General features: G+C 63.6%; 1 protein-coding gene across 2 annotated transcripts; it reads right to left on the bottom strand.

The window, feature by feature from the left end:
* Window positions 1-170: 170 nt before the first annotated feature.
* PKP3 (plakophilin 3) lies at window positions 171-11,411 on the bottom strand. Of its 2 annotated transcripts, XM_024346845.1 has the most exons (14): window positions 11,318-11,411; window positions 9,493-9,688; window positions 7,330-7,409; window positions 6,572-7,203; window positions 6,355-6,478; window positions 5,255-5,459; window positions 4,361-4,535; window positions 4,050-4,167; window positions 3,808-3,978; window positions 1,814-1,999; window positions 1,307-1,460; window positions 943-1,135; window positions 755-842; window positions 171-544 (listed from the first exon to the last, which is right to left on the bottom strand). In XM_024346845.1, the coding sequence occupies exons 1-14, from the start codon at window positions 11,396-11,398 to the stop codon at window positions 509-511; spliced, it is 2,439 nt and encodes an 812-aa protein (XP_024202613.1). In that variant the 5' UTR covers window positions 11,399-11,411; the 3' UTR covers window positions 171-508. The 2 variants fall into 2 exon arrangements, with proteins under 2 accessions (XP_024202613.1, XP_024202612.1); XM_024346844.3 differs by lacking the exon at window positions 11,318-11,411 and having other exon boundaries at window positions 9,493-9,811.
* Between the last annotated feature and the right edge of the window lie 10,716 nt (window positions 11,412-22,127).

Here is a 22,127-nt window from a genome sequence, read left to right as displayed (position 1 = left end):
TGTCCCTCTGCTGGGCTCTCCATGTCCTATGTCCTCTGATCTTGGGAGGCTTGTGTGTGAGCCCAGGGGGTGGGTGTCCTCAGGGGCAGGGGGTGCCTGGGGACACCTCGAGTCCCAGGATCATGCTGCCAGCCACAGGGTCGGGCCAGCCATGGAAGGACACAGGGCAGTGACTGTTCATGGCCATCTTTATTCCCAGTGCTGGCTATCCCAAGATACTGCCAGGCCACAGCCAACCCCACCTCTGCCAATGTGACTGGGTCACCACCCCATACACCAGAGCAGCCTTGAGCCCTGCCCCACCCCCTGCCCTGCGGAAGCCAAGTCCCCAGCTATAAGACCCTGCCCCTCCTGGTGGCCCAGGACCCTCAAAGATGCACACAGGGGTCCCAGCGAGGGGCCCCTCCGTCATTAGCCTTCTCCTCCAGGCTGGGCTGCCAAGCAGCCCGGAGCTGAGTCTGTCCCTTGGACGCTGGGCCACGTCACCTTCTCCTCCAGAAGGCTTCACCTATGGGCCCAGGAAGTCCTCCTTCCGATAGCCCTTCTACAGTGGAGAGAGGCCCAAGGTCAGGGTGCACGTCTGTCCACGTGGCCCTCTGCCCTCTGTCCCTCCTGCAGCGTGCTGGGTGTGGCCCGGACCCTTCCTCTCTGGGTCCCTGGTCTCCATCCTCCCATTGGCCTCCTCACTGACCCTCCCCCGGCGTCCCATGCCCTGCACCCGGGTCCCTGCTTGCCCTGGGCTCGGGAAACGTACCGCCCGGAAGTCACGGTGGAGCTTGTTGTACTGCCACAGGTTGGCCAGGAGGCTGGACGCTGCCCGGGAGGACTTCTCACTGTCGGGGCTGAGGGTGGAGGGCAGTCAGGAGGGGACACACAGCCAGAAAGCAGGGTGGACTGGGAGGACCCCCGACCAGGCTGCTGCACGGCTGGGTCGGCCCCTACCTGTCCCGCTTCTTCTTGATGAAGATGAGCTTTCGGAGCCCATCAAAATACAGCAGGTCTCGGGCAGCGATGGGGCTGGCCACCACCAGGTTGTTGAGCACAGCTATGATGTTGACCAGCACCTCGGCTGGGGGCGACTTCTCACCCACGCTGCCCGGCAGCTTCTCGATCAGGTGGCTCACTACCTTCGTGGCTGTGGGAGGCCGGGGGTCAGTCTGCACCCCTACTCCTGGCCACCTGGGCACCTGGGGTCCCCTGCCTCCCCCAGGGAGCTGGACTGGCCCCAGGGGTCTGAAGCCCACACTTAAAGACAAAATTGACATGTGGGTCCAGCAGGGCGGGGACGAGGGGCTGCCCGACTCACACATCTCGTCCTTGTTCCTAGCGTTCCGAGACAGGTTTCGGATGAGGCCGGTCAGTGAGCGCAGCTGGTGGTGGTCGGCGGTCCTGACGCGGTCTAGCAGGGGGTTCAGAATACGCTCCTGCTCCAGGGCCAGGCGGCTCAGCACCCCCGCCCACTGTGGGGAGGGAGGGTGTGAGCCGTGACCGGGAGGCCTCAGACCCTCACCTGAGGGAGTCCTGCCACAATGGGGTCGCTGCATCCTCTCGCCACCCTCAGGGGGGCCTCTGCTTCTGCCTTTGCCCCCCAGCCGGGGGCATCAGCCGCAGCCCGGATCAGGTGCCTCCTTTCAAACCCAGGGCAGAACTTCCATCCTCCCAAGGCCCAAGGCCTGCCCCACCGGGACGCTGACCTCCGAGGCTCCGCGGACCCTGGGCGTCCCCTTCCTCCTCCCCTCCCTCTCCCTCCTCTGTTCCCCCCTCAACCGCATGAACCCCTGGGACCCCCTCGGGCCTGGGTTGGGTGCCCCACCCTGCGGTCGCCTGCCGTGATGTTCTGCAGCGCCCCGGCGGCCGCCTCCGTCGTGTGCCGGTTGAGCTCGCAGCGCTGCAGCAGCCGGTTGTACAGCCCCACGATCTGCGGGCTCCACAGCCACTCGAGGCCCTTGGGGTCCTTGGACACCTCCGCGAAGGTGAGCGCATCGGCGGCGAGGGGCAGCTGCGCAGGGCGGGGAGGAGTCGGCGGGGTCGGGGTGAGCGGGGCGGGGGTGAGCGGGACCGGGGTGAGCGGGGCCCGGGGTGAGCGGGTCCGGGGTGAGCGGGACCGGGGTGAGCGGGTCCGGGGTGAGCGGGGCGGGGGTGAGCGGGACTGGGGTGAGCGGGGCCCGGGGTGAGCGGGTCCGGGGTGAGCGGGGCGGGGGTGAGCGGGACCGGGGGTGAGCGGGGCGGGGGGTGAGCGGGGCGGGGGTGAGCGGGGCCGGGGGGTGAGCGGGGCCGGGGGGTGAGCGGGGCCGGGGGGTGAGCGGGGCCGGGGGGTGAGCGGGACCGGGGGGTGAGCGGGGCGGGGGTGAGCGGGGCGGGGGTGAGCGGGGCGGGGGTGAGCGGGCCGGGGTGAGCGGGGCCGGGGTGAGCGGGACCAGGGTGAGCGGGACGGGGTGAGCGGGGCCGGGGGGTGAGCGGGACCGGGGGGTGAGCGGGACCGGGGGGTGAGCGGGGTCCGGGGTGAGCGGGGCGGGGGTGAGCGGGGCGGGGGTGAGCGGGGCGGGGTGAGCGGGGCCGGGGTGAGCGGGGCCGGGGTGAGCGGGACCAGGGTGAGCGGGGCCGGGGTGAGCGGGGCCGGGGTGAGCGGGACCAGGGTGAGCGGGACGGGGTGAGCGGGGCCGGGGGGTGAGCGGGACCGGGGGGTGAGCGGGACCGGGGGGTGAGCGGGGTCCGGGGTGAGCGGGGCGGGGGTGAGCGGGGCGGGGGTGAGCGGGGCCGGGGTGAGCGGGGCCGGGGTGAGCGGGGCCGGGGTGAGCGGGACGGGGTGAGCGGGGTCCGGGGTGAGCGGGGCGGGGGTGAGCGGGGCCGGGGGTGAGCGGGGCCGGGGTGAGCGGGTCCGGGGTGAGCGGGGTCCGGGGTGAGCGGGGTCCGGGGTGAGCGGGGTCCGGGGTGAGCGGGGCGGGGGTGAGCGGGGCCGGGGGTGAGCGGGGCCGGGGGTGAGCGGGGTCCGGGGTGAGCGGGGTCCGGGGTGAGCGGGGCGGGGGTGAGCGGGGCGGGGGTGAGCGGGGCCGGGGGTGAGCGGGGCCGGGGTGAGCGGGGTCCGGGGTGAGCGGGGTCCGGGGTGAGCGGGGTCCGGGGTGAGCGGGGTCCGGGGTGAGCGGGGTCCGGGGTGAGCGGGGCGGGGGTGAGCGGGGCCGGGGTGAGCGGGGCCGGGGTGAGCGGGGTCCGGGGTGAGCGGGGTCCGGGGTGAGCGGGGCGGGGGTGAGCGGGGCGGGGGTGAGCGGGGCGGGGGTGAGCGGGGTCCGGGGTGAGCGGGGCGGGGGTGAGCGGGGCGGGGGTGAGCGGGGTCCGGGGTGAGCGGGGCGGGGGTGAGCGGGGCGGGGGTGAGCGGGGCGGGGGTGAGCGGGGCGGGGGTGAGCGGGGTCCGGGGTGAGCGGGGTCCGGGGTGAGCGGGGCGGGGGTGAGCGGGGCGGGGGTGAGCGGGGCGGGGGTGAGCGGGGTCCGGGGTGAGCGGGGCGGGGGTGAGCGGGGTCCGGGGTGAGCGGGGTCCGGGGTGAGCGGGGCGGGGGTGAGCGGGTCCGGGGTGAGCGGGTCCGGGGTGAGCGGGTCCGGGGTGAGCGGGGCGGGGGTGAGCGGGTCCGGGGTGAGCGGGGTCCGGGGTGAGCGGGGTCCGGGGTGAGCGGGGTCCGGGGTGAGCGGGGTCCGGGGTGAGCGGGGCCGGGGTGAGCGGGACCAGGGTGAGCGGGGCCGGGGTCCGCGGAGGCCAGGGTCAGCGGGGCCGGGGTCGCAGCACCCACCCCACGCCCCGCTCAGGCTGGTGCCCACCTCGCGCAGCCGCCGGCTCTGCGGCGTGAAGCAGCCCACGACCTCTCCCGGCGGCGCCCCCGCCAGGTCCCTGCGGCCGCGACCCTCCAGCCGCTGCAGCGCGGACGGCGGCATCTCGTCGTAGAGGCGGTAGGACAGGTTCCGCAGCACGCACACCGCGTTCTCCACGCTCTGCGGGCAAGGGCGCGGGTCAGAGCGGCGGCCCGGGGGGCACGGCCCCTCCTCCACACCGCGCCCCTCACCTTGTCCTCGCATTTGCCCACGTCCAGGGCGTGGTTGATATAGGTGACCAGGGCGTCCACCAGCCCGTGGCACTCCCGCATCTTCTGGCGAGTGGCCTGAGAGGCTGAGCTGAGGTTCCTGGGGACCGAGGTGGATCAGAGCCCCCCAGGGACCCCGCATCCCAGGCCTTGCCCCAACCCATCCTGGGCCCTCGCACGCCCATCCCCAGCGCGAGGCGTGCGGTGTGTGGGGCTGTGAACGCCAGGCCAGGCGGAGTCCCTACAGTGACCCGCGCCTGCAATCCCCACCCCACTGCCCGAGGCTGGCGCACCTGAGGAAGCCGGTGGCATTGTAGAAGATCTCCGCCTCCGAGGCGTTCTGCTGGATGAGGGGGGGACCCCCAGCCCCCGACAGGGGGCTCAACACCAGGTCTGTGAGCTGCTCCAGCGTGTCTCTGGCCAGGCGGTCCTTCAGGTGGTCGCTGGATGAAAGGTTCCACAGGATCCCTGGAGGACGGGGGAGGCTGCTATCAGCGTCTGCCCTCCAACCCCCTCCGCTTTTCTGGGGATGGCGTGAAGAGGTCCCGCCTCTCCCCAGGGGCTGGCCTGGTGTTCTGTGCCTCACCCACGAGCTCCACTGGGGAGACCCTGGGGTGGCATTTGAGGTGATAGAGCTGGGACCAAGCAAGAGGGGACAAGATGTGGGGGTGGGGTGGTGAGCAGGCCTGGCAGTGCAGGCGGCTCCAAGGAGACAAAACCACAGGACAGGGTGGCCGGGGGTCCAGGAAAGAGGCGGGCAGTGGAGGCCCAAGTAGGAACACGGCCAGCAAAAGGGACAAACGGATGGAGGGGAACTGAATGGGGTAGAGGAGTCAGAATGGAGGAGAGAGGACAGGCAGAGGAGGGACAGGAGGAGGGGGAAGGCAGAAAAGGGGGACAGGTGGAGGGGGGGACAGGTGGGGGATAGGCAGAGGGGGCAGGTGGAGGAGGAGGCAGGCGGAGGAGTGGGGCAGATGGCGGGCAGGTGGAGGGGGTAAGGCGGAGGGGGTAAGGCAGAGGGGGGATAGGCAGAAGGGGGGAGGAGGAGTAGGAGGGCAGAGGGGACAGGTGGAGAAGGGGCGCAGATGGTGGGCAGGTGGAGGGGGGCAGGTGGGGAGGAAGGCGGGGGGGATAGGCAGAGGGGCGCAGGTGGAGGAAGGACAGGTGGAGGAGGGGACAGGCAGCACCTGTGACATTTTTGCGAAGCTCATCATCCTGCTCCCGCAGTGTCCGCAGCAGCTCGAAGATCCCGTTCTCCTCCACCAGGGCCAGCTTGTTGTCAGCGTTGTCGTAGATGAGGTTGCGCATGGCACCTGTGGCATGGCGCTGCACTTCCTGGTTGGCGTGGTTGAAGAGCTTCACCAGCCTAGGCACGGCCTGAAGGCTGCGGGCCTGCGGGCACAGGCATATGGGGGTGCACAGACGCATGTGGATGGATGCAGACTATGCACCTGTGTGCAGCTGTGTCCAGGTGCGTAGATGTAGATATGCAGGGGATGCAGCTGTATAGGGAGGTGACGCAGGTGTGTGCGGGGGTACGGAGGTGACGCAGGTGCGTGCGGGGGTAGGGAGGTGACACAGGTGCGTGCGGGGGTAGGGAGGTGACGCAGGTGCGTGTGGGGGTACGGAGGTGACGCAGGTGCGTGCGGGGGTACGGAGGTGACGGAGGTGTGTGCGGGGGTAGGGAGGTGACGCAGGTGTGTGCGGGGGTAGGGAGGTGACGCAGGTGTGTGCGGGGGTACGGAGGTGACGCAGGTGTGTGCGGGGGTACGGAGGTGACGCAGGTGTGTGCGGGGGTAGGGAGGTGACGCAGGTGTGTGTGGGGGTAGGGAGGTGACGGAGGTGTGTGCGGGGGTACGGAGGTGACGCAGGTGTGTGCGGGGGTAGGGAGGTGATGGAGGTGTGTGCGGGGGTACGGAGGTGATGAGGTATATGTGGGGGTACGGAGGTGATGAGGTATATGTGGGGGTATGGAGGTGACGCAAGTGTGTGCGGGTGTACGGAGGTGATGAGGTATATGTGGGGGTACGGAGGTGATGCAGGTGTGTGCGGGGGTAGGGAGGTGATGAGGTATATGTGGGGGTACGGAGGTGATGCAGGTGATACTGGTGTATCCAAATTGTATCCTCCTGCTCTTCCTCTGCCGAGGGGGCTCCGGACAGAGTGGGGTCTACCCAGTCAGCCTGGGGATCATGAGGGGTGCTCAGTGAGCAGAGGCCAGTGGGAGGTGGTGGGGCCCACGAGGGAGGTCACCAGGGGGCAGTGAGTGGGTGGTCAGGGTGGTCACCTGCTTCTTGGCGGCTGCATCGCTGTAGCACTTGTGCTGGATGTAGGCCGCTCCCAGCACCTGCAGGTTGGGGTCTGAAGCCATGAGGTACTTGACTGCTGAGGGCAGGTCAATGTCATCAAAACTGCGGAGTCAGGGGTCAGGGGTCAGGCTAACTTTGGGTTCAGGCTGGGCCCGTGGCAGAAGCCCCCTCCCTGAGCCGGGCCCAGCCGCTCACCCGCTGCTGAGTCTCTGCAGGGTTCGGTGGCTACCGTAGCTGTTGAACCCACGCACGTCCGGCAGGTGGCCCGAGTCAGCCAGGCTGAGGCTGAGGCTGCGCACAGATGGCGCTCGAGCCACAGGCTCCAGGACGGCCCCTGGTGCTGCCCCGCCTACCCCGCGGCTCCGGTGGCTGCTCTGGAATCGCTGCAGGGTCCGCATGGCAGGGGCACGGATGGTCCGGCTCGGGGAAACCTCAGTGGCCTCGGGCCAGTCCAGCCCCCCTGCCCGGCTGGAGCTGGAGCTGGCCTGGCGCTCGTACGCAAAGGCCCTGTAGGTGGAGGTGGCCGCGGGCTCCAGCTGCTCAGACACCAGGCTGTAGCGGTCGTCCAGGCCCCCGGGCCCCAGCCGCAGCGAGCGCAGGGAGAGTGTGTCATAGTCGGCCCGGCTCCCAACCCCACCACGCTCATGGAAGGACACGGGCCTGGTGGGCATGGGAGGGGTGGGCTGGGCACCCCCGTACCCAGCGGCCCCAAAGGCGCTGCCCCCGTTGTGGGCGGAACTCAGCCTCCGACTGCAGCTCAGATCTACGGCGGAGCGGGAGGACCAGGAGGCTGGGCTGTAGGCCGGCTTGGCGATGGGCCGGAAGCCCTGTGGGTCGAGAGGGGGCGGTGAGGGCATGCCTGGACTCACCTGTGTCCAGCCCCGCTGCAGAGCCTCCCACTCTCCAGACTGCAGAGCTCAGATCATCCCCCTTGGGCTGGGCCCATCGCTCACCGAGGTCTTGTCCCCACTCAGGCCCTGAGAGCGAGAGCTGAAGCCAGCCTGCAGGGTGTGGTACTGCCCCCTGGATGTGCCTGTGGAGAGGGACGATGGTAGCCCAGCTCTGCCACACAGCAAAGCACTGGCCTCCTGCCTCCTCTCCACCACTCCATCGCTATTGGCAACCCTAGGAGCAGCCTCCAATCCAGGGCAGGGAGGCCAGGGGGGCTCCAGGGCCAGTGCCTCCCCATTCCTGCCATGGCCTGGTCTCCTCACATGTCAGCCCTGGTGGTCCACCTTCCACAGCCCACCCCCCAGCTGTGCCTCCTCTACCCGAGAGGGCAGATAGGCTCACCCACTGACCTCCTGGTCGCCAGGAGGAATGTGCCAGGGCCTCTGACATCAGTTCTCCAATCCCTGCCATGGTACAGTGCCCAGCCTCCTCCAGGAAGCCAGCCTGGCCTGCCCCGGCCCACACTGACTCCTTTTGAGCCCCTCCTGTGCCCAAACCTCATCTGTGCCCGGTCACAGGAGAGTGACACTGTCTCTCTGGACCAGTATGCCCTGTTGCAGTGCCCTCTCCCACCCGGCAGAGCCTGAGGCAGGGGCCACACCCACCCCGTCCAGCCACACACATGCCAAGGGCAGCTGCGTCAGTCCGACTCCACAGTGAGTGGACAGACAGGTGGGTGGGCGGAGGGTGGAGGGCGGAGGGCGGATGGAGGGACAGGCAGGAGGAGGATGGGGGGGCTGCTGTGACTGCCGGAAGGATGGACAGAGTGGTGGAGGGAGGGGTGGGAGAGCCGTCGACAACAGGGTCCCACGGTTGGATGGTGAGTGGGCAGAGGGATGGACTTGTGGATGGGTGCAGAGAGGACGGGCTGACGGTGGGGGCATGAGAAGGCCCACCAGAGCGACCTGGCTGAGGGGCTCAGGGTGGGGTGCAGGGAAAGGGGCCGTGACCCTCCCACAACTCTGCCCAGAGCTGGATGCTCTGTGGGGGACACCCCCATGGCAGAGGCCCCAGGTTCACCCTGGTTAATGGAGCTTCTGGGCCGGGGCTATTAACCCTCTGACGCTCGTGAGGCCCAGCCCGGAGTGGGGGCACGCCCCAGCTTGGGGACCTCACCCCCACCCCCCAATTATAATCCACCTCCCTCTAATTGGCAGGGCAGCCAGGGTGGTAATTAACCCTTCCCTCACTGTCCTCCACCCCATGACCCCTGGGCACCCGACTTGGTCACCAGCAAGGCTGAGGCCCCTGGAGGGAGGACCCCACGGTCCAGGCCGCCGGGCCGGCCCCTCCGCTGGGCAACCTTCACTTCCCCCTGGCCAGTGGCTGGAGGCCAGTCCTGGGGAGGGCCCCTCTAAACACCAAGTGGACCATGATGAACCGGCATCTGGGTCTCTGGCATTCTGGGAGGTCCATCTTACTGTCTAACCTTAATCCTTGTTGCTGTAGCCTGGGAAGGAGGAAATGACGTTCCTAGAACCACTGCCTTCAACTCACAGCGTCTGTGCTCCTGTCACTCACACTCACACGCATGCACACACACTCGCGTGAGTGGGGCCAGGATTCCGCCACAGGTGGGTCTGGCTGGCACCGAGGGGTGCTCCTCCACCTGCTGTTCCCACAGAGAAATCTAGGTCACTCCAGTCGGGCCCTCCCCTCTAATTCCTCAGGGAGCCCCTGGTCCAGACAGGCCTGGCTTTCCTCCAGGACTTCCAGCACCCCCACACGTCTCCCCGCTTTCCCGTTCTGCTCATTCCCGTGAGGTATGGGAGGACCGTGGGTGTCTGGGTGTCCCTGAGACCCTGTGTGAGCCTGTGCTACCGGGGCCAGGCGCATGCATGTTCCGGGTTTGCCGACTGAGTGGCCTGGCCCGCCTGCCATGTGCCAACCTTCCCTGTCATCCCCCACAGGGAGGGCTCCAGGACGCCAGGCACAGGTGGGGCCTGGCCAGGCTCAGTCTCTGGAGGACCCCGGGGTCCCTGCTTGGACGGGGCAGCCCCACCCATGGCTTCTCCCCACGCCCGTTGGGGCGGGGTGTGTGACTCAGTGTGAGGCCTGGTGAGTCAGGAGCCGGCCTCACTGCGGCCTCTGCCCTCACACTATCACGTCCGCCCGCAGCCACCTCTCCCCGCCACCGCCGTCCCGCCGTCGTCCCCACCGCCTACCTCTGGCAGTCTCGGCCTCAGGCTCGGGCTCAGCGGCCCCGTTGTGCCGCGGCTGCTGTCCCAGCTGCAAGAGGCGGGCGCGGACCTGCTCCTGGACACGGGCTGCCCGCAGCCGCTCGGCCTCTGGCCCCTCGGCGCCCCGGCGGTCCAGCTGCAGGTCAGAGGGCAGCGCCAGGGAGCACACGCCGGCCTCAGGCTGCAGGGCCGACAGCAGGAAGTTACCGTCCTGCATGGCGGCAGGTCCACCGGGCCTGGGCCTGGCGGCCGCCTCCAAACCCAACTGTCTTCACGTCCTGTCCCTCGAGGCCCTCTCCCTGAAGTCCCCGCCCCGCCAGCCTCACCCAGAGCCGCCTGAAGACAGACGCCTGCCCAGCCCTGAGCGCAGCTGGGGGCGGGGACACCTGGCCAGGTGGGAGGGAGGGGCCGCCGCCTGCTTAAGGTGGAATTCGGGCGGAAGAACAGGCCCTGCATGGCCCCAGGTCCCAGCCTGGCCTCCCGCCTCCTTTTCTCCCATCCCACGACAGGGCCTTGGGGACCTGGGTCCTGCTTGTTCTCAGCCTGTAAAGGCCAGACCGGGCGCTTTGTCGTGGGGCTGGGACAGAGGGGCCCTCTGTGTCCTAAGTGTCAGGGAAGGGTAGGGGGCCTGTGTGGGGGCCTATGTCCTGCCACCCCCAGCATGAAGGGGAGGGTGTCCCAGTCCCTGGGGGTCTAGGGCCCTAGGTAGCTCCAAGAATCAGCCAGCCTCCATGGTAGCCCAGCCTTCCTGGTGAGGTGGGGATGAGGCCTAGGAAGGGTTGGCAGGAGTCAGGGGTCAGTGCCAGGGGTCAGTCCCAGGGGTCAGGACAAAGGCTGGAGGGACGGAGCTTTAGGGTCCAACGGGACTCCATGGAGGCCCTGGCCCTGGTCCTTGGAATCCAGCGAGCCCCCTCCGCACCAGGAAGCATGTGGATGGACCGGCCCTCCCCCGAAGCCTGCAGACCCTGGAACTCACCCCCAGGACCCCCTCACCCCCTACAGAGGCCTCCAAAACCCTCTCTGGCTTCTGGGACCCTGGCACCACTGCTCCTGCCCCCCAGGCCCTGGGGTGGGAGGCCGTTTCCAGCACATGAGTCAGGGTGCAGGGGGGCGGGGCCGCCCCAGGGGGTTGACTCAGAGGGCCTGCACTCCTGTCAGCGCATGTCAGGCTGGGGCAGGAGCGGGTGTGCGGGGAAGAACCAGGGGTCTGGGAGAGCAGCGGCCTGGATGGAGAGGGAGCGAGGGTGGGGGGTTGGGGAGGTGGGGGGGCCCCTGGTGGGGGGTGGGGTAGTGGGGGGCCCCTGGTGGGGGGGCCCCGGACCAAGCAGGGCTTGTGCCCAGAAGGTGTCCTTCGAGCACCACAGCCAGTGGAGCAAGTGGGCTCTGAGGCCCTCTAGCCTCTGGGACAAGCCCCTGGTAGATGGGGGTGGGGATAAGCCTAGGAGGGATGGGGGTGGGAGCTGAACATCTGTGGCAACCTCTGGGCTTCTCTCACGAGCTCATCTGACAGCCTCTGCCTCTCCCTGGACCCTGGACCCTGGCTCTGGGCTCTCCTCCAGGGCAGACCCTTGCCCCCTAGCCCCGTCCCTGGAAGATTTTTGCCTTAATGGGGCTGGGGGCAGGGGTCTGGCGTGAGGGTCGGGTCAGGGTTAGGAGGCAGCATTAAGGGTGAGGTCAGTTCTGAGGGGAGGAAGCTGGAGAGTAGGAGTCGGAGGTCAGCGTGGGGGGTTAAAGGGGGAGGGGAAGGGTGAGGCCCGGGCTGGGGCCACCAGGTGGGGTCGGGGTGGTGGGGAAGGGGTGGGAGACCTACCCGGCTTGTGGTCCGGATCCCGCCAGCCTCCCAGCTCATCCCAGAGGCCACTGCTGACGGCCGAGGTGTCCAGGGCTCCATCCCTGGCCCGGTGCGTGCGGGGCAGCCTCTGCGGCGGGGACAGGACTGTGGGGGCCTCGGAGGGCGGGGTGGGAACGCCCAGCTCATCGGACTGGCTGATTCCCTGGGAGACAGGTTTCGTGTGGAAAAATCCTGGGAGACAAGTTTGTGCGGCGCAGAGCGGGCCTGGAGGTATGTGCCTGGCATGGGCTGGGTCCCGCCCTGCACCCAGGTCCACCCCAGGCCCACCTGGGGCCCTGCAGGGGCCAGGCTGGGCGGCATGAGGGGGAAGCCAGCCTGGAGGGCCTCTGCAGCCTGGTCAGGCCGAAGGGCTCACAAGAGGACTCAGTGAAGGGGCTTCCGTGCGGCTGGAGCTATGATGGGAACACCGGTACCCCACAGCCTGCAGGGCCCCCAGGGCCGGCTCTGCCCACCTTCCCTCCTCCGCTTGGCAGAGAGGGCTGTGGGTGCCCCCCCCCCAGAGCTGCGGCGCCTCCCTGAGGATGCGTGGTGCCCGCCAGGCACAGTTTTGGCAAAGCCAGGAATCTGGGGTGCACCTTCCCTCACTGCGGCCGGGCCAGACGGATGGCAATGCCTGCTAGGCCGCTGCTGCAGCTTCCAGCTCCAGGTTCAGCGGAGTCTTATCTGACCCCTGTGACCAGCCCTGAGGGTCGCACTCTACCTGGAGCCAGGAGCCCTGGAGGGGGCTCCTGACACAGGAGCCCTGGAGGGGGGGCTTGATGGTGGGCTTCCTGGAGGAAGCGGTTGTCTGTGGGGCCCGGAATCTGCACAGAGCCTCGGGCTGCTTGGGTGCCCAATCAGGTTGAGAGCCTGGAACCTGAGGGCCTCGAAGGGTGAGTGAGCGCTGCTCTTAGATGGGTCCTGGGTGGGGGGTGGCCTGTCAGTCACCTCCCAAGAGGCGGTGGGAGAGGGCACAGGAGGGCTTCGGGGCACGGTGGGCTCAGCGTGGGGGGCACGGGAGGCGCTCACACAGAAGGTGGGCTGGGCCCAGGTCGTGGGCAGAGCTGCCAGGTGCGTGCCCGGAGTTGTGGGAGGGCACAGAAGACAAACCTTCAGGGCAGAGCCTGCGTGGGTGGAGGGGGATGGGGTGGGCGTCTTAAGGAGCAGAAGGGGGAAGATCTGGGGAGAAAGGTGTGAGGACATTGGAAGCAAAATATAGTCAAAGGCGAATTCCGGAGTGAGCCGGTGCACAGAGAGGCTTGGGAGGCTGCCTCAGGTCCCACCGCCTGCAGGGGCGGGGCACAGAGAGGCTTGGGAGGCTGCCTCAGGTCCCACCGCCTGCAGGGGCGGGGCACAGAGAGGCTTGGGAGGCTGCCTCAGGTCCCACCGCCTGCAGGGGCGGTGCACAGAGAGGCTTGGGAGGCTGCCTCAGGTCCCACCGCCTGCAGGGCCGGTGCACAGAGAGGCTTGGGAGGCTGCCTCAGGTCCCACCGCCTGCAGGGGCGGGGTTCGGAGTGCATTAGGGGAGCCCCTTGGTGGTTGATGGACCTGGCGTGGGGGCACAGCTCACCCAGAGGCAAGCGTCCTGGCGCGTCCTGTTGGCGCCGACGCTTGCAAACCTTCCGTCCTGGGCTCCAGCCAAGTCCAGCCCCTCCACGGAGCCTGCCCGGCTGCCCATGGGCACCATCCCTCACCCTGTGGAGTGTGGCCCCTGCCCCGCACCTGTGGCTGGGGCGGCTCTGAGGTCTCTGGCCTTGGTCCTTGGCATGGAAGGTAGCTGAGGGGTATGGCCCCTGTAGGCTCTTGGGGGGGACACCTTTCATCTGCACACACCCCGTCCACTGCCGGCCTGTTGGTCAGTCTGTCCATCCGTCCGTCCACTACTTGCTCGTTCATCAGACGAGTCCCAGGCTCTTGCTATGCCCCTGGCGCTCCTCTGGGGAAGGGGGCGTATGTCTGAGGCAGGCGGGGCATCTCCCGGGGGTTCTCCTGGGGTCTGGCCTCAGGACGGTGTGTGGACCCATTCAGTTAGTCCCAAGTGGCCCTCACCAAATTGCAGCTACTAACAGGTGGCGGCCGCTCCTGTTGCTTTCCTGTTATAAACAGGTGGTGCTGTGGGGCCAGTCCTCCTCAAACAAGGCGGAGGAGGGAAGTCCTGGGAATCGGGGGCCTGGCCTAAGAAGGTGCCTTCTGAAAGGAAAAAAAGCTAACCCCTCCATGAAGAGGTCCCTGTATTCACAAGACTGTGTTGATTCCTGACATGGTGGAGGAAGGAGGCCTGAGATGCCACTCACAGTTGTGCCAAGAGACGGGGAGGGGGGCCCAGATTGGAGAGGAGAACTCTGGAGTCCGGGAGGAGGTGCATCCTCCTTCCGTTGACCCCTACAATCCCTGGGGTTCCTGGATGGCAATGGTGGTCTGGACGACTGTAGCTGGGGAGAGGAGCCTGGGGACCCATCAGTCCTGCTGTACCATTTGGGAGACCGGCCTGAGGTCTGGCAACCCACGTCTCCAGGGATGGTCTGTCCTCCAGCGGTCCCCTGTGGGTGGAGGATGACCCAGCTGCCGAGGCAAGAGACTGAAGGCACAAACTGTTTCAGTATAATAAAGAAAATAGTTAGAATAAGAATAGTCATAATACAAATTAGATATAGAGATGCTCATGGACAATTATCAATCATTGTTATAAACATTATTAATCATTAGCTTTTAATATTACTCTTTGTTCCATTACTATATAACCTGGGAATAACTGGTGGGTATAGGGTCAGGTGCTGAAGGGACATTGTGAGAAGTGACCTAGAAGGCAAGAGGTGAGCCCTCTGTCACGCCAACATAAGGGCCGCTTGAGGGCTCCTTGGTCAAGCGGTAACGCCAGTGCCTGGGAAGGCACCTGTTACTTAGCAGACCGTGAAAGGGAGTCTCCTTTCCTTGGAGGAGTCAGGGAACACTCTGCTCCACCAGCTTCTTGTGGGAGGCTGGATATTCTCCAGGCCTGGCCCGCAGTCATCCGGAGGCCTAAACCCCTCCCTGTGGTGCTTCAATGATCACACTCCTTGTCCACTTTCAAGCTCCTCCCGTACTCCTGGTTCCTCTTTGAAGTTCGTAGTAGATAGCGGTAGAAGAAATAGTGAAAGCCTTAAAGTCTTTGATCGTTCTTATAACTGCATAGAAGAAAACACTGATGTATGCTGCCTTTCCTCTCTACTTCGGCTACCTAAGAGGGAAGGGCCCCGTCCTATGATCACGTGATTTGCTTCACTTTTTCACTTAGAAGATTCACCCTCCTTACCCTGTCCCCTTGTCTTGTATGCAATAAATATCAGCACGCCCAGCCGTTCAGGGCACTACTGGTCTCCGCGTCTTGATGGTAGTGGTCCCCCAGGCCCAGCTGCTTTCTCTTTATCTCTTTGTCTTGTGCCTTTATTTATTACAATCTCTCGTCTCCGCACATGGGGAGAACACCCACTAAGCCCCGTAGGACTGGACCCTACAGTCCCCAAGGCAAACTGGACAGGGTCAAGGTGGCCTCCCTGCACTGTCTGGAAAGCCCCTCCTGAAGGACCCTCCTCCCTGCACTGTCTGGAAACCCTCCTGTGGGGCCCTAGCCCAACACATTTGCAGCGGTCACAGGTGTATCCAGGGATTCTGGGGTCCATGAGCCCACAGGGCGGCTGTTAAGAGCCTTTGCCTTCTTCCTATATCTCCTCTCTCTTTTCTGGACTTCCTCCCGGTTCCCACTGGAAAAAACTGAGGTGGCCCCTCCCAGGATGCCCACAAAGTACCATCTGGTCCCACAGCCCATTCCCGCATCCTCCTTCTGACATCAGGGGCCGCCTGTGCAATGAACTCATCTCCTCATCCCCTAGGACCAGCCGTTCATTGACGGAGTCAGGAGACAGAGAGGCAGACTTCACCAAGGCCCCTGCCATCCCCCAGGAAGGCAGTGGGGCCAATCCCTGCTCTACCATGGACAGCCCGGTGCAATCAAGAGGCCCAGCCCCTTTCCCTCACAAGCCCTCCAGCCGAGTGCAATGAGAAGCCCAGTCCCATTCCCTCACAAGCCCTCCAGCCAAGTGCAATGAGAAGCCCAGTCCCATTCCCTCACAAGCCCTCCAGCCGAGTGCAATGAGAAGCCCAGTCCCATTCCCTCACAAGCCCTCCAGCCGAGTGCAATGAGAAGCCGAGCCCCATTCCCTCACAAGCCTTCCAGCCAAGTGCAATGAGAAGCCCAGCACCTTTCCCTCACAAGCCCTCCAGCCAAGTGCAATGAGAAGCCCAGCCCCATTCCCTCACAAGCCCTCCAGCCAAGTGCAATGAGAAGCCCAGTCCCATTCGCTCACAAGCCCTCCAGCCAAGTGCAATGAGAATCCCAATCCCTTTCCCTCACAAGCCCTCCAGCCAAGTGCAATGAGAAGCCCAGCCCCATTCCCTCACAAGCCCTCCAGCCAAGTGCAATGAGAAGCCCAGGCCCATTCCCTCACAAGCCCTCCAGCCGAGTGCAATGAGAAGCCCAGTCCCATTCCCTCACAAGCCCTCCAGCCAAGTGCAATGAGAAGCCCAGGCCCATTCCCTCTCAAGCCCTCCAGCCGAGTGCAATGAGAAGCCCAGTCCCATTCCCTCCCAAGCCCTCCAGCCAAGTGCAATGAGAAGCCCAGCCCCATTCCCTCACAAGCCCTCCAGCCGAGTGCCATGAGAAGCCCAGCCCCATTCCCTCACAAGCCCTCCAGCCAAGTGCAATGAGAAGCCCAGCCCCATCCCCTCACAAGCCCTCCAGCCAAGTGCATTGAGAAGCCCAGGCCCATTACCTCCCAAGCCCTCCAGCCAAGTGCAATGAGAAGCCCAGGCCCATTCCCTCACAAGCCCTCCAGCCAAGTGCAATGAGAAGCCCAGTCCCATTCCCTCACAAGCCCTCCAGCCAAGTGCAATGAGAAGCCCAGTCCCATTCCCTCTCAAGCCCTCCAGCCGAGTGCAATGAGAAGCCCAGTCCCATTCCCTCACAAGCCCTCCAGCCAAATGCAATGAGAAGTCCAGTCCCATTCCCTCCCAAGCCCTCCAGCCAAGTGCAATGAGAAGCCCAGCCCCATTCCCTCACAAGCCCTCCAGCCAAGTGCAATGAGAAGCCCAGCCCCTTTCCCTCACAAGCCCTCCAGCCAAGTGCAATGAGAAGTCCAGTCCCATTCCCTCCCAAGCCCTCCAGCCAAGTGCAATGAGAAGCCCAGCCCCATTCCCTCACAAGCCCTCCAGCCAAGTGCAATGAGAAGCCCAGTCCCTTTCCCTCACAAGCCCTCCAGCCAAGTGCAATGAGAAGCCCAGTCCCTTTCCCTCACAAGCCCTCCAGCCAAGTGCAATGAGAAGCCCAGTCCCTTTCCCTCACAAGCCCTCCAGCCAAGTGCAATGAGAAGCCCAGTCCCATTCCCTCCCAAGCCCTCCAGCCAAGTGCAATGAGAAGCCCAGCCCCTTTCCCTCACGAGCCCTCCAGCCAAGTGCAATGAGAAGCCCAGCCCCATTCCCTCACAAGCCCTCCAGCCAAGTGCAATGAGAAGCCCAGCCCCTTTCCCTCCCAAGCCCTCCAGCCAAGTGCAATGAGAAGGCCAGCCCCTTTCCCTCATGAGCCCTCCAGCCAAGTGCAATGAGAAGCCCAGCCCCATTCCCTCCCAAGCCCTCCAGCCAAGTGCAATGAGAAGCCCAGCCCCTTTCCCTCCCAAGCCCTCCAGCCAAGTGCAATGAGAAGCCCAGCCCCTTTCCCTCACGAGCCCTCCAGCCAAGTGCAATGAGAAGCCCAGCCCCATTCCCTCACAAGCCCTCCAGTATCACATCTGAAAGTTTCATCCTCCATTCTCCCATTTTATCACTGGGGTCCCATTTAGGGTCCTCCAATGGTACTGCTATTCATCCAATTGGATAAAGCTTCTCTTCTTCCCTGGCCCTATATACGATATACAGCTCATCCCCCAGATTCTCTGCCGCTTGCGGGGTGGTCTGCTTTTCAGCAGTCAGGGTTTGATTCAGAAGTAACATGACATCCTTCCAGGAAAGCTCAAATACTTGGGTTAAGTTCTGGAAAGCCTCCATGTATCTGTCAGGGCCATCTAAAAACTTGCCAAGATCCCCCTTAATTTGACTCAGAACGGCCTAAAATGAGGATTTCTAGGCTGGGGAAAGCTTGAGAGAGAACCTGAGTAGGGAGGAGTGAAGGGTTTGATTCCTCCACTGGAGGTGCCTCTGGGGTTTGCTTCTCTATTTCCCTGGGATTGCCTCTTGCAGCCTCTCCGGAGATGGCCACCAGGAGGGCTGGATCAATCCTACAATAGAGGCAAAGGTCCAGGTTACCCTGCAAGGCAAAGAAAGCCTGCACACACGAGGCCTGGGATCACTGGCCCTCACACTTACAGAAAAGCTTCCTTCCTGAGACCATGCTTCTCTTCTGGGTCTCACGTTTACAGAAAAGCTTCCTTCCTGAGACCATGCTTGTCTTCTGGGTCTCACGTTTACAGAAAAGCTTCCTTCCTGAGACCATGCTTCTTTTCTGGGTCTCAAGGTGCTTGGCACCAAGTTGGCGGCCAAGGAAATGACAAGAACATTTTTGCCACAAATTTACATACAGATACCAAGGCACACTTTACTTCATCTGTGCTATTCTTAACCTTCCATTTTATACTTTTGATGACTCAGTCAAATGCTCATTCTACCCAGTAATATTTCTGGTTTGCAACAACATCCTTAACATTTAACATTGTACATAAAGAAGAGATAGGAACCATGACAGCCACAAAAGAAAGACAGAAAAGAATGATAGGAAAGAGTGGAGGTCTTTGTGCCAACACCCTCATGGGAGGCCAGGGACTGGAGTCAGTCCAGGGGCCTTTGGATAACACCAAGGGGTAACCTCAGCCAAATACCCCCAGTTGCTCTAGGACCTCCTTCTGGTCCCACGTGACAGCTAGACCTCCATGAAGGAAAACTGGGTTGGAACAAAGCCAACATTCCCAACACCTGAGGGTGATGGGGGCTTGACAGTGTCCTCCCCAGCAAGCCTGGCCTCCATGTGTTGAGTCTGGTGCTTGGAGACTAGTCGTCACTTTTAACTAATTGACAGAGGCCTGGTATTTTTCTTTCATTTTAGCTGTTGAGTTTAAGGACCACGAAGAAAGGACAGAAAGAGAAGATCCACTTTTACTTACCCTTGTGCAGATCCCAGACGAGCCCCCAAACATGTTGTGGGATATTTGGGGTGTTGCTTTTCTGGCCAGAAACCTCTGTGGCTGGGAGCACCTTTGCCTGAGTTCTTGTCCTGTGTCCAGGAAGAATGAGGTACACAGACAAGTGGAGGGTGAGCAAGACGAAGAGGAGCTTTATTAAGTGTCAGAACGGCTCAGAGGCTCTCAGCAGAGAGGAGGCTGGGAGTGAGTGGCTCCTCTCTGCAGGAAGGTCGTCCCAACGAGTGTTCAGCTCTCAGCAGAGAGGGCAGCTCCTCTCTGCAGTTGGTCGACCCAATGCCTGCAGCTATCAGCAGAGAGGGTAACTCCTCTCTGCAGTTGGTTGACCCAAGGCCTGCAATGCTCAGCAAAGAGGAGGCCCTAGAGAGGGTAGCTCCTTTCTGAAGCTGGTCATCCTGTCGTCTCTCTGTCCTCTTCTCCACTCTGGCTGAACCCAGGGCTTTTATGGGCCTCAGAGGGGAGGAAATTCATGCCAACTGGTGCATGGGCAGCCATGGGTGGGCCCGGAAAAGGCACCACAAGTCCCCACTGTGGTCCTCAGGACTGTCAGCCTGGCCCCCAGCCTTCAGGCCCACCCTGGCTTGAAGGTGGAGCCTCACCAGGGACCTGCCCATTCCCTCCCAGGAGCCTGTCTGCCTCCCACTGCTGCCCATGGTGCCCAGGCCGCTCGTGCCAAGGGGTGCCCACAGGCCAGCACTGAGCTGCCCCCAGCTCCATCTTGGCCTCCCTCCCACACTCATTGGTGCCCAAAGTCTGGAGGGGCTGAGGTGGCAGGGGACTGGCATCTCGGCACTGCTCTGAGGGTGCACACCCGGCTGGGCTGCAACAACACCCGGGCTTGGCCCCGACCCCTCTCCAAGATCAGAGTGGGTGCCAGGAGCAGGGACACCCCCAAGCCTGTGGTGTTAGGGGGTCCTCCCTGGCCCCCAAGACCACCAGGAGGCCTGGGTCCACAGCAGCAACCTGGATGGCTGCAGCTGCCCCTGTGGTGCTCCCGCCCTGCCAACCCTGCACAAATAAACCCACTGCTCCCAGGGCTGGTTCCACGAGACCTGGCCGTGCCTTCAGCCGGGTGCTCATGGGCTCCCGGGACACGGCAGGAAGCGAGGTTGAGGTGGCTGTGGGGGTTCCAGGCCTGGGAGTGGGTCTTGCCTAGCTGTGTGAGGGTGGGGGGTGGCACCGTCGGCAGCCTTGGGGACATGCGGCACTGGGGACCTGCTGCCGCCACTGCTGCTCCTGCAGTCATCCTGCTCCCCTGTCCGCCTCCTTGCAGCCTGGGGTGAAGACTTTGGGCCCTCACAGAGCCCAGGTCGGCATCCGGGGCAGAGGGAGGCGATGTCACACAAGATCCCCCTGCAGTTCCAACACTCAGGGGCAGCCTGGGGCCCCCCCTCACCCGACTCGCAACCATGCTGGGAGACGCCTCTGGGAGCGGACTGTGGGCCCCGGTTCCAGCTACCGGAAGCACCAGGCTCTGCAGGGGCAGCAGGAGCAGGTACTTCTGAGCCTACAGGGGCCAGGTGGGGGCCTTCCTGGGCCCCCAAGAGCACAGGAATGTTGAGGTGCATGCAAACAAACCCAGTGCCCAGGAGGGCCGAGCTCCTGCCTGCTCTGTGGAGTGGGAGGCCCTGCCATGCCTCTTCGCTGCGGCCAGCATCTTGGCAGTGTCCACTCTAGATGGGCCACCGCTGCCATCACTCCTGCCTCAGCCTCCCAAAGTGCTGAGATTACAGGTGTGAGCCACTATGCCCAGCCTTATCATTGATTTTTAAGAAATTTCCTCAAAGGCTGCCGCTGACCCCTGCCGTCCCCCGCCTGTGTCCTCGGCCGCCTTCACCTTCTCACGCTTGGTCTTTCTGAGCACCCTGCTTAGAAACGCAGTCACACTCACATGGGCTGCTGCCTTCCCGGGCTTCCTTTCCCTCCGCTGCCCTTGCCGCCAGCTGGTATACCACATGTGTTATTGATGGCGTCGTCATGCCCCGCCCCCCCATTAGAATGTAAGATCCTTGGGGGCAGCAGTTTTTGTCTGTTCCGTTCCCTGCCTTTTCCTCAGTGCATGACATGTAGTGAGTGTGTAATGAATCATTGCTAAACGGATTAAATGATGGTGTGAATCATCCAGATTACATGGAATTTTGACTTTTTTGTTTTCCAAGGTTAATTCTCTTTCTGATGTGCAGGCTTCCCCTGCCTGTGGTTTACATTTCTTCTATCCTTTTCTCATTTTCTTGGGTTAGCATGGATCATTAAATCCAAGGCTAGTTCTTCTCTTGCTGCGAAACATCTGTGAGTGGGGACAAGTCCATCTGAACTAGATACACAGGGATCAGCGGGCAGGACAGCTGGTCAGCACATGGCTTCTGGGCATGTGTGTGGCCAGCCATGTCCCCTGCCCTGCGGGCACCTCTGTGGACCTGCACACCTGTGGACCAGCAGGACCTGTGAAGCCCACACCAGGCGACTGGATGCCGCCCTGGTCCACGGCAGGTCCCCCTGGTTCCTCCTTCGGCTCCACCGCCCAGCTGCCGTGAGCGCACGGTGAGCGGTGACCTCAGGACGTATCTTCAGAGGACAATTCTGGCTGCTGGGCCTAGGAGCTATTTTCCCACCCCGTGTGAACGAGGAGGTAGAAAGAAGAGTGACCGCTCAAGATGTGCATGTCCTAGTCCCAGAACCTGTGACTGTTACCTTCATGGCAAAGGGGTTTTGCAGATGTGACTGAGTGAGGGATGTGATGGTTATCGTGGGTTTGCTGGGAGGGCCCAGTGTCATCGCAGGGGGCCTTATAAGAGAAGGCAGCAGGGTCAGAGTCACAGGAGGAGATGAGGGAGAGAGGGAGAGAGAGAGTGAGTGAGAGAGGGGAAGAGGCCAAGCTGCTGAAATCCAGGTGGCCTTGAGAAGCTGGAGAAGGCACGGACGCAGACTCACACCTAAGTCTCTAGAAGGAACCAGCCCTGCTGACACCTTAATTTTAGCATTTTTTTTTTTTTTTCCGAGACAGGGCCTTGCTCTGTTTCCCAGGCTGGAGTGCAGTGATGCAACCACAGCTCACTGCAGCCCTGACCTCCCGGGCTCAGGTGATCCTCCTGCCTCAACCTTCCAAGTAGGACTACACAGGTACACAGCACCGTGTCTAGGGATCCGGCCGCTTCAGCCTCCCAAAGTACTGGGATTACAGGTGTGAGCCACTGTGCCGGGCTTAGTTCTAGGACTTTTTATCTCCAGAACTGTAAGATAATAATTTTTTAAGCCACTACATTTGTGCCAATTTGCCACAGCAGCCACAGGGAACTCACACAACCACTCGCTGCCTGGCAGAGTACAGTCTCCCTCTTGTGACCCGGCCCAGGCCAGGACTGAGCTGGACCCACAGGCAGAGAGGAGACAAGGCAGGAGTGGGCTTCGACCAGCCTCTGAGTCTGTCCTTCTCTGGTGCCCTGCTGACCCTGACCTTGCGGGTTCCAAACTCATACAGGCCCCCTGATTACGGCTTCACCGGCTTGAGTTGGGTTTCCGTTTCTGGCAACCCTGAGTTCTGCCTGATCACCCCCAACCCCAGCACGGGA

The sequence above is a fragment of the Pan troglodytes genome, chromosome 9, assembly GCF_028858775.2.
Source record: "Pan troglodytes isolate AG18354 chromosome 9, NHGRI_mPanTro3-v2.0_pri, whole genome shotgun sequence".
NCBI lineage: Eukaryota > Metazoa > Chordata > Mammalia > Primates > Hominidae > Pan > Pan troglodytes.
The sequence above is the reverse complement of the archived record's forward strand: the minus strand, read 5'-3'. Positions and strand labels throughout refer to the sequence as shown.

Coding starts and splice junctions, on each gene's coding strand:
- PKP3 (XM_024346845.1), bottom strand. CDS start 11,398: ATGGAGCCCTGGACACCTCGGCCGTCAGCAGTGGCCTCTGGGATGAGC. Junction 7,410..9,492: donor TGAGGCCGAGACTGCCAGAG/GTAGGCGGTGGG, acceptor CCCTCTCCACAG/GCACATCCAGGGGGCAGTAC. Junction 843..942: donor ATCAAGAAGAAGCGGGACAG/GTAGGGGCCGAC, acceptor CTCCACCCTCAG/CCCCGACAGTGAGAAGTCCT.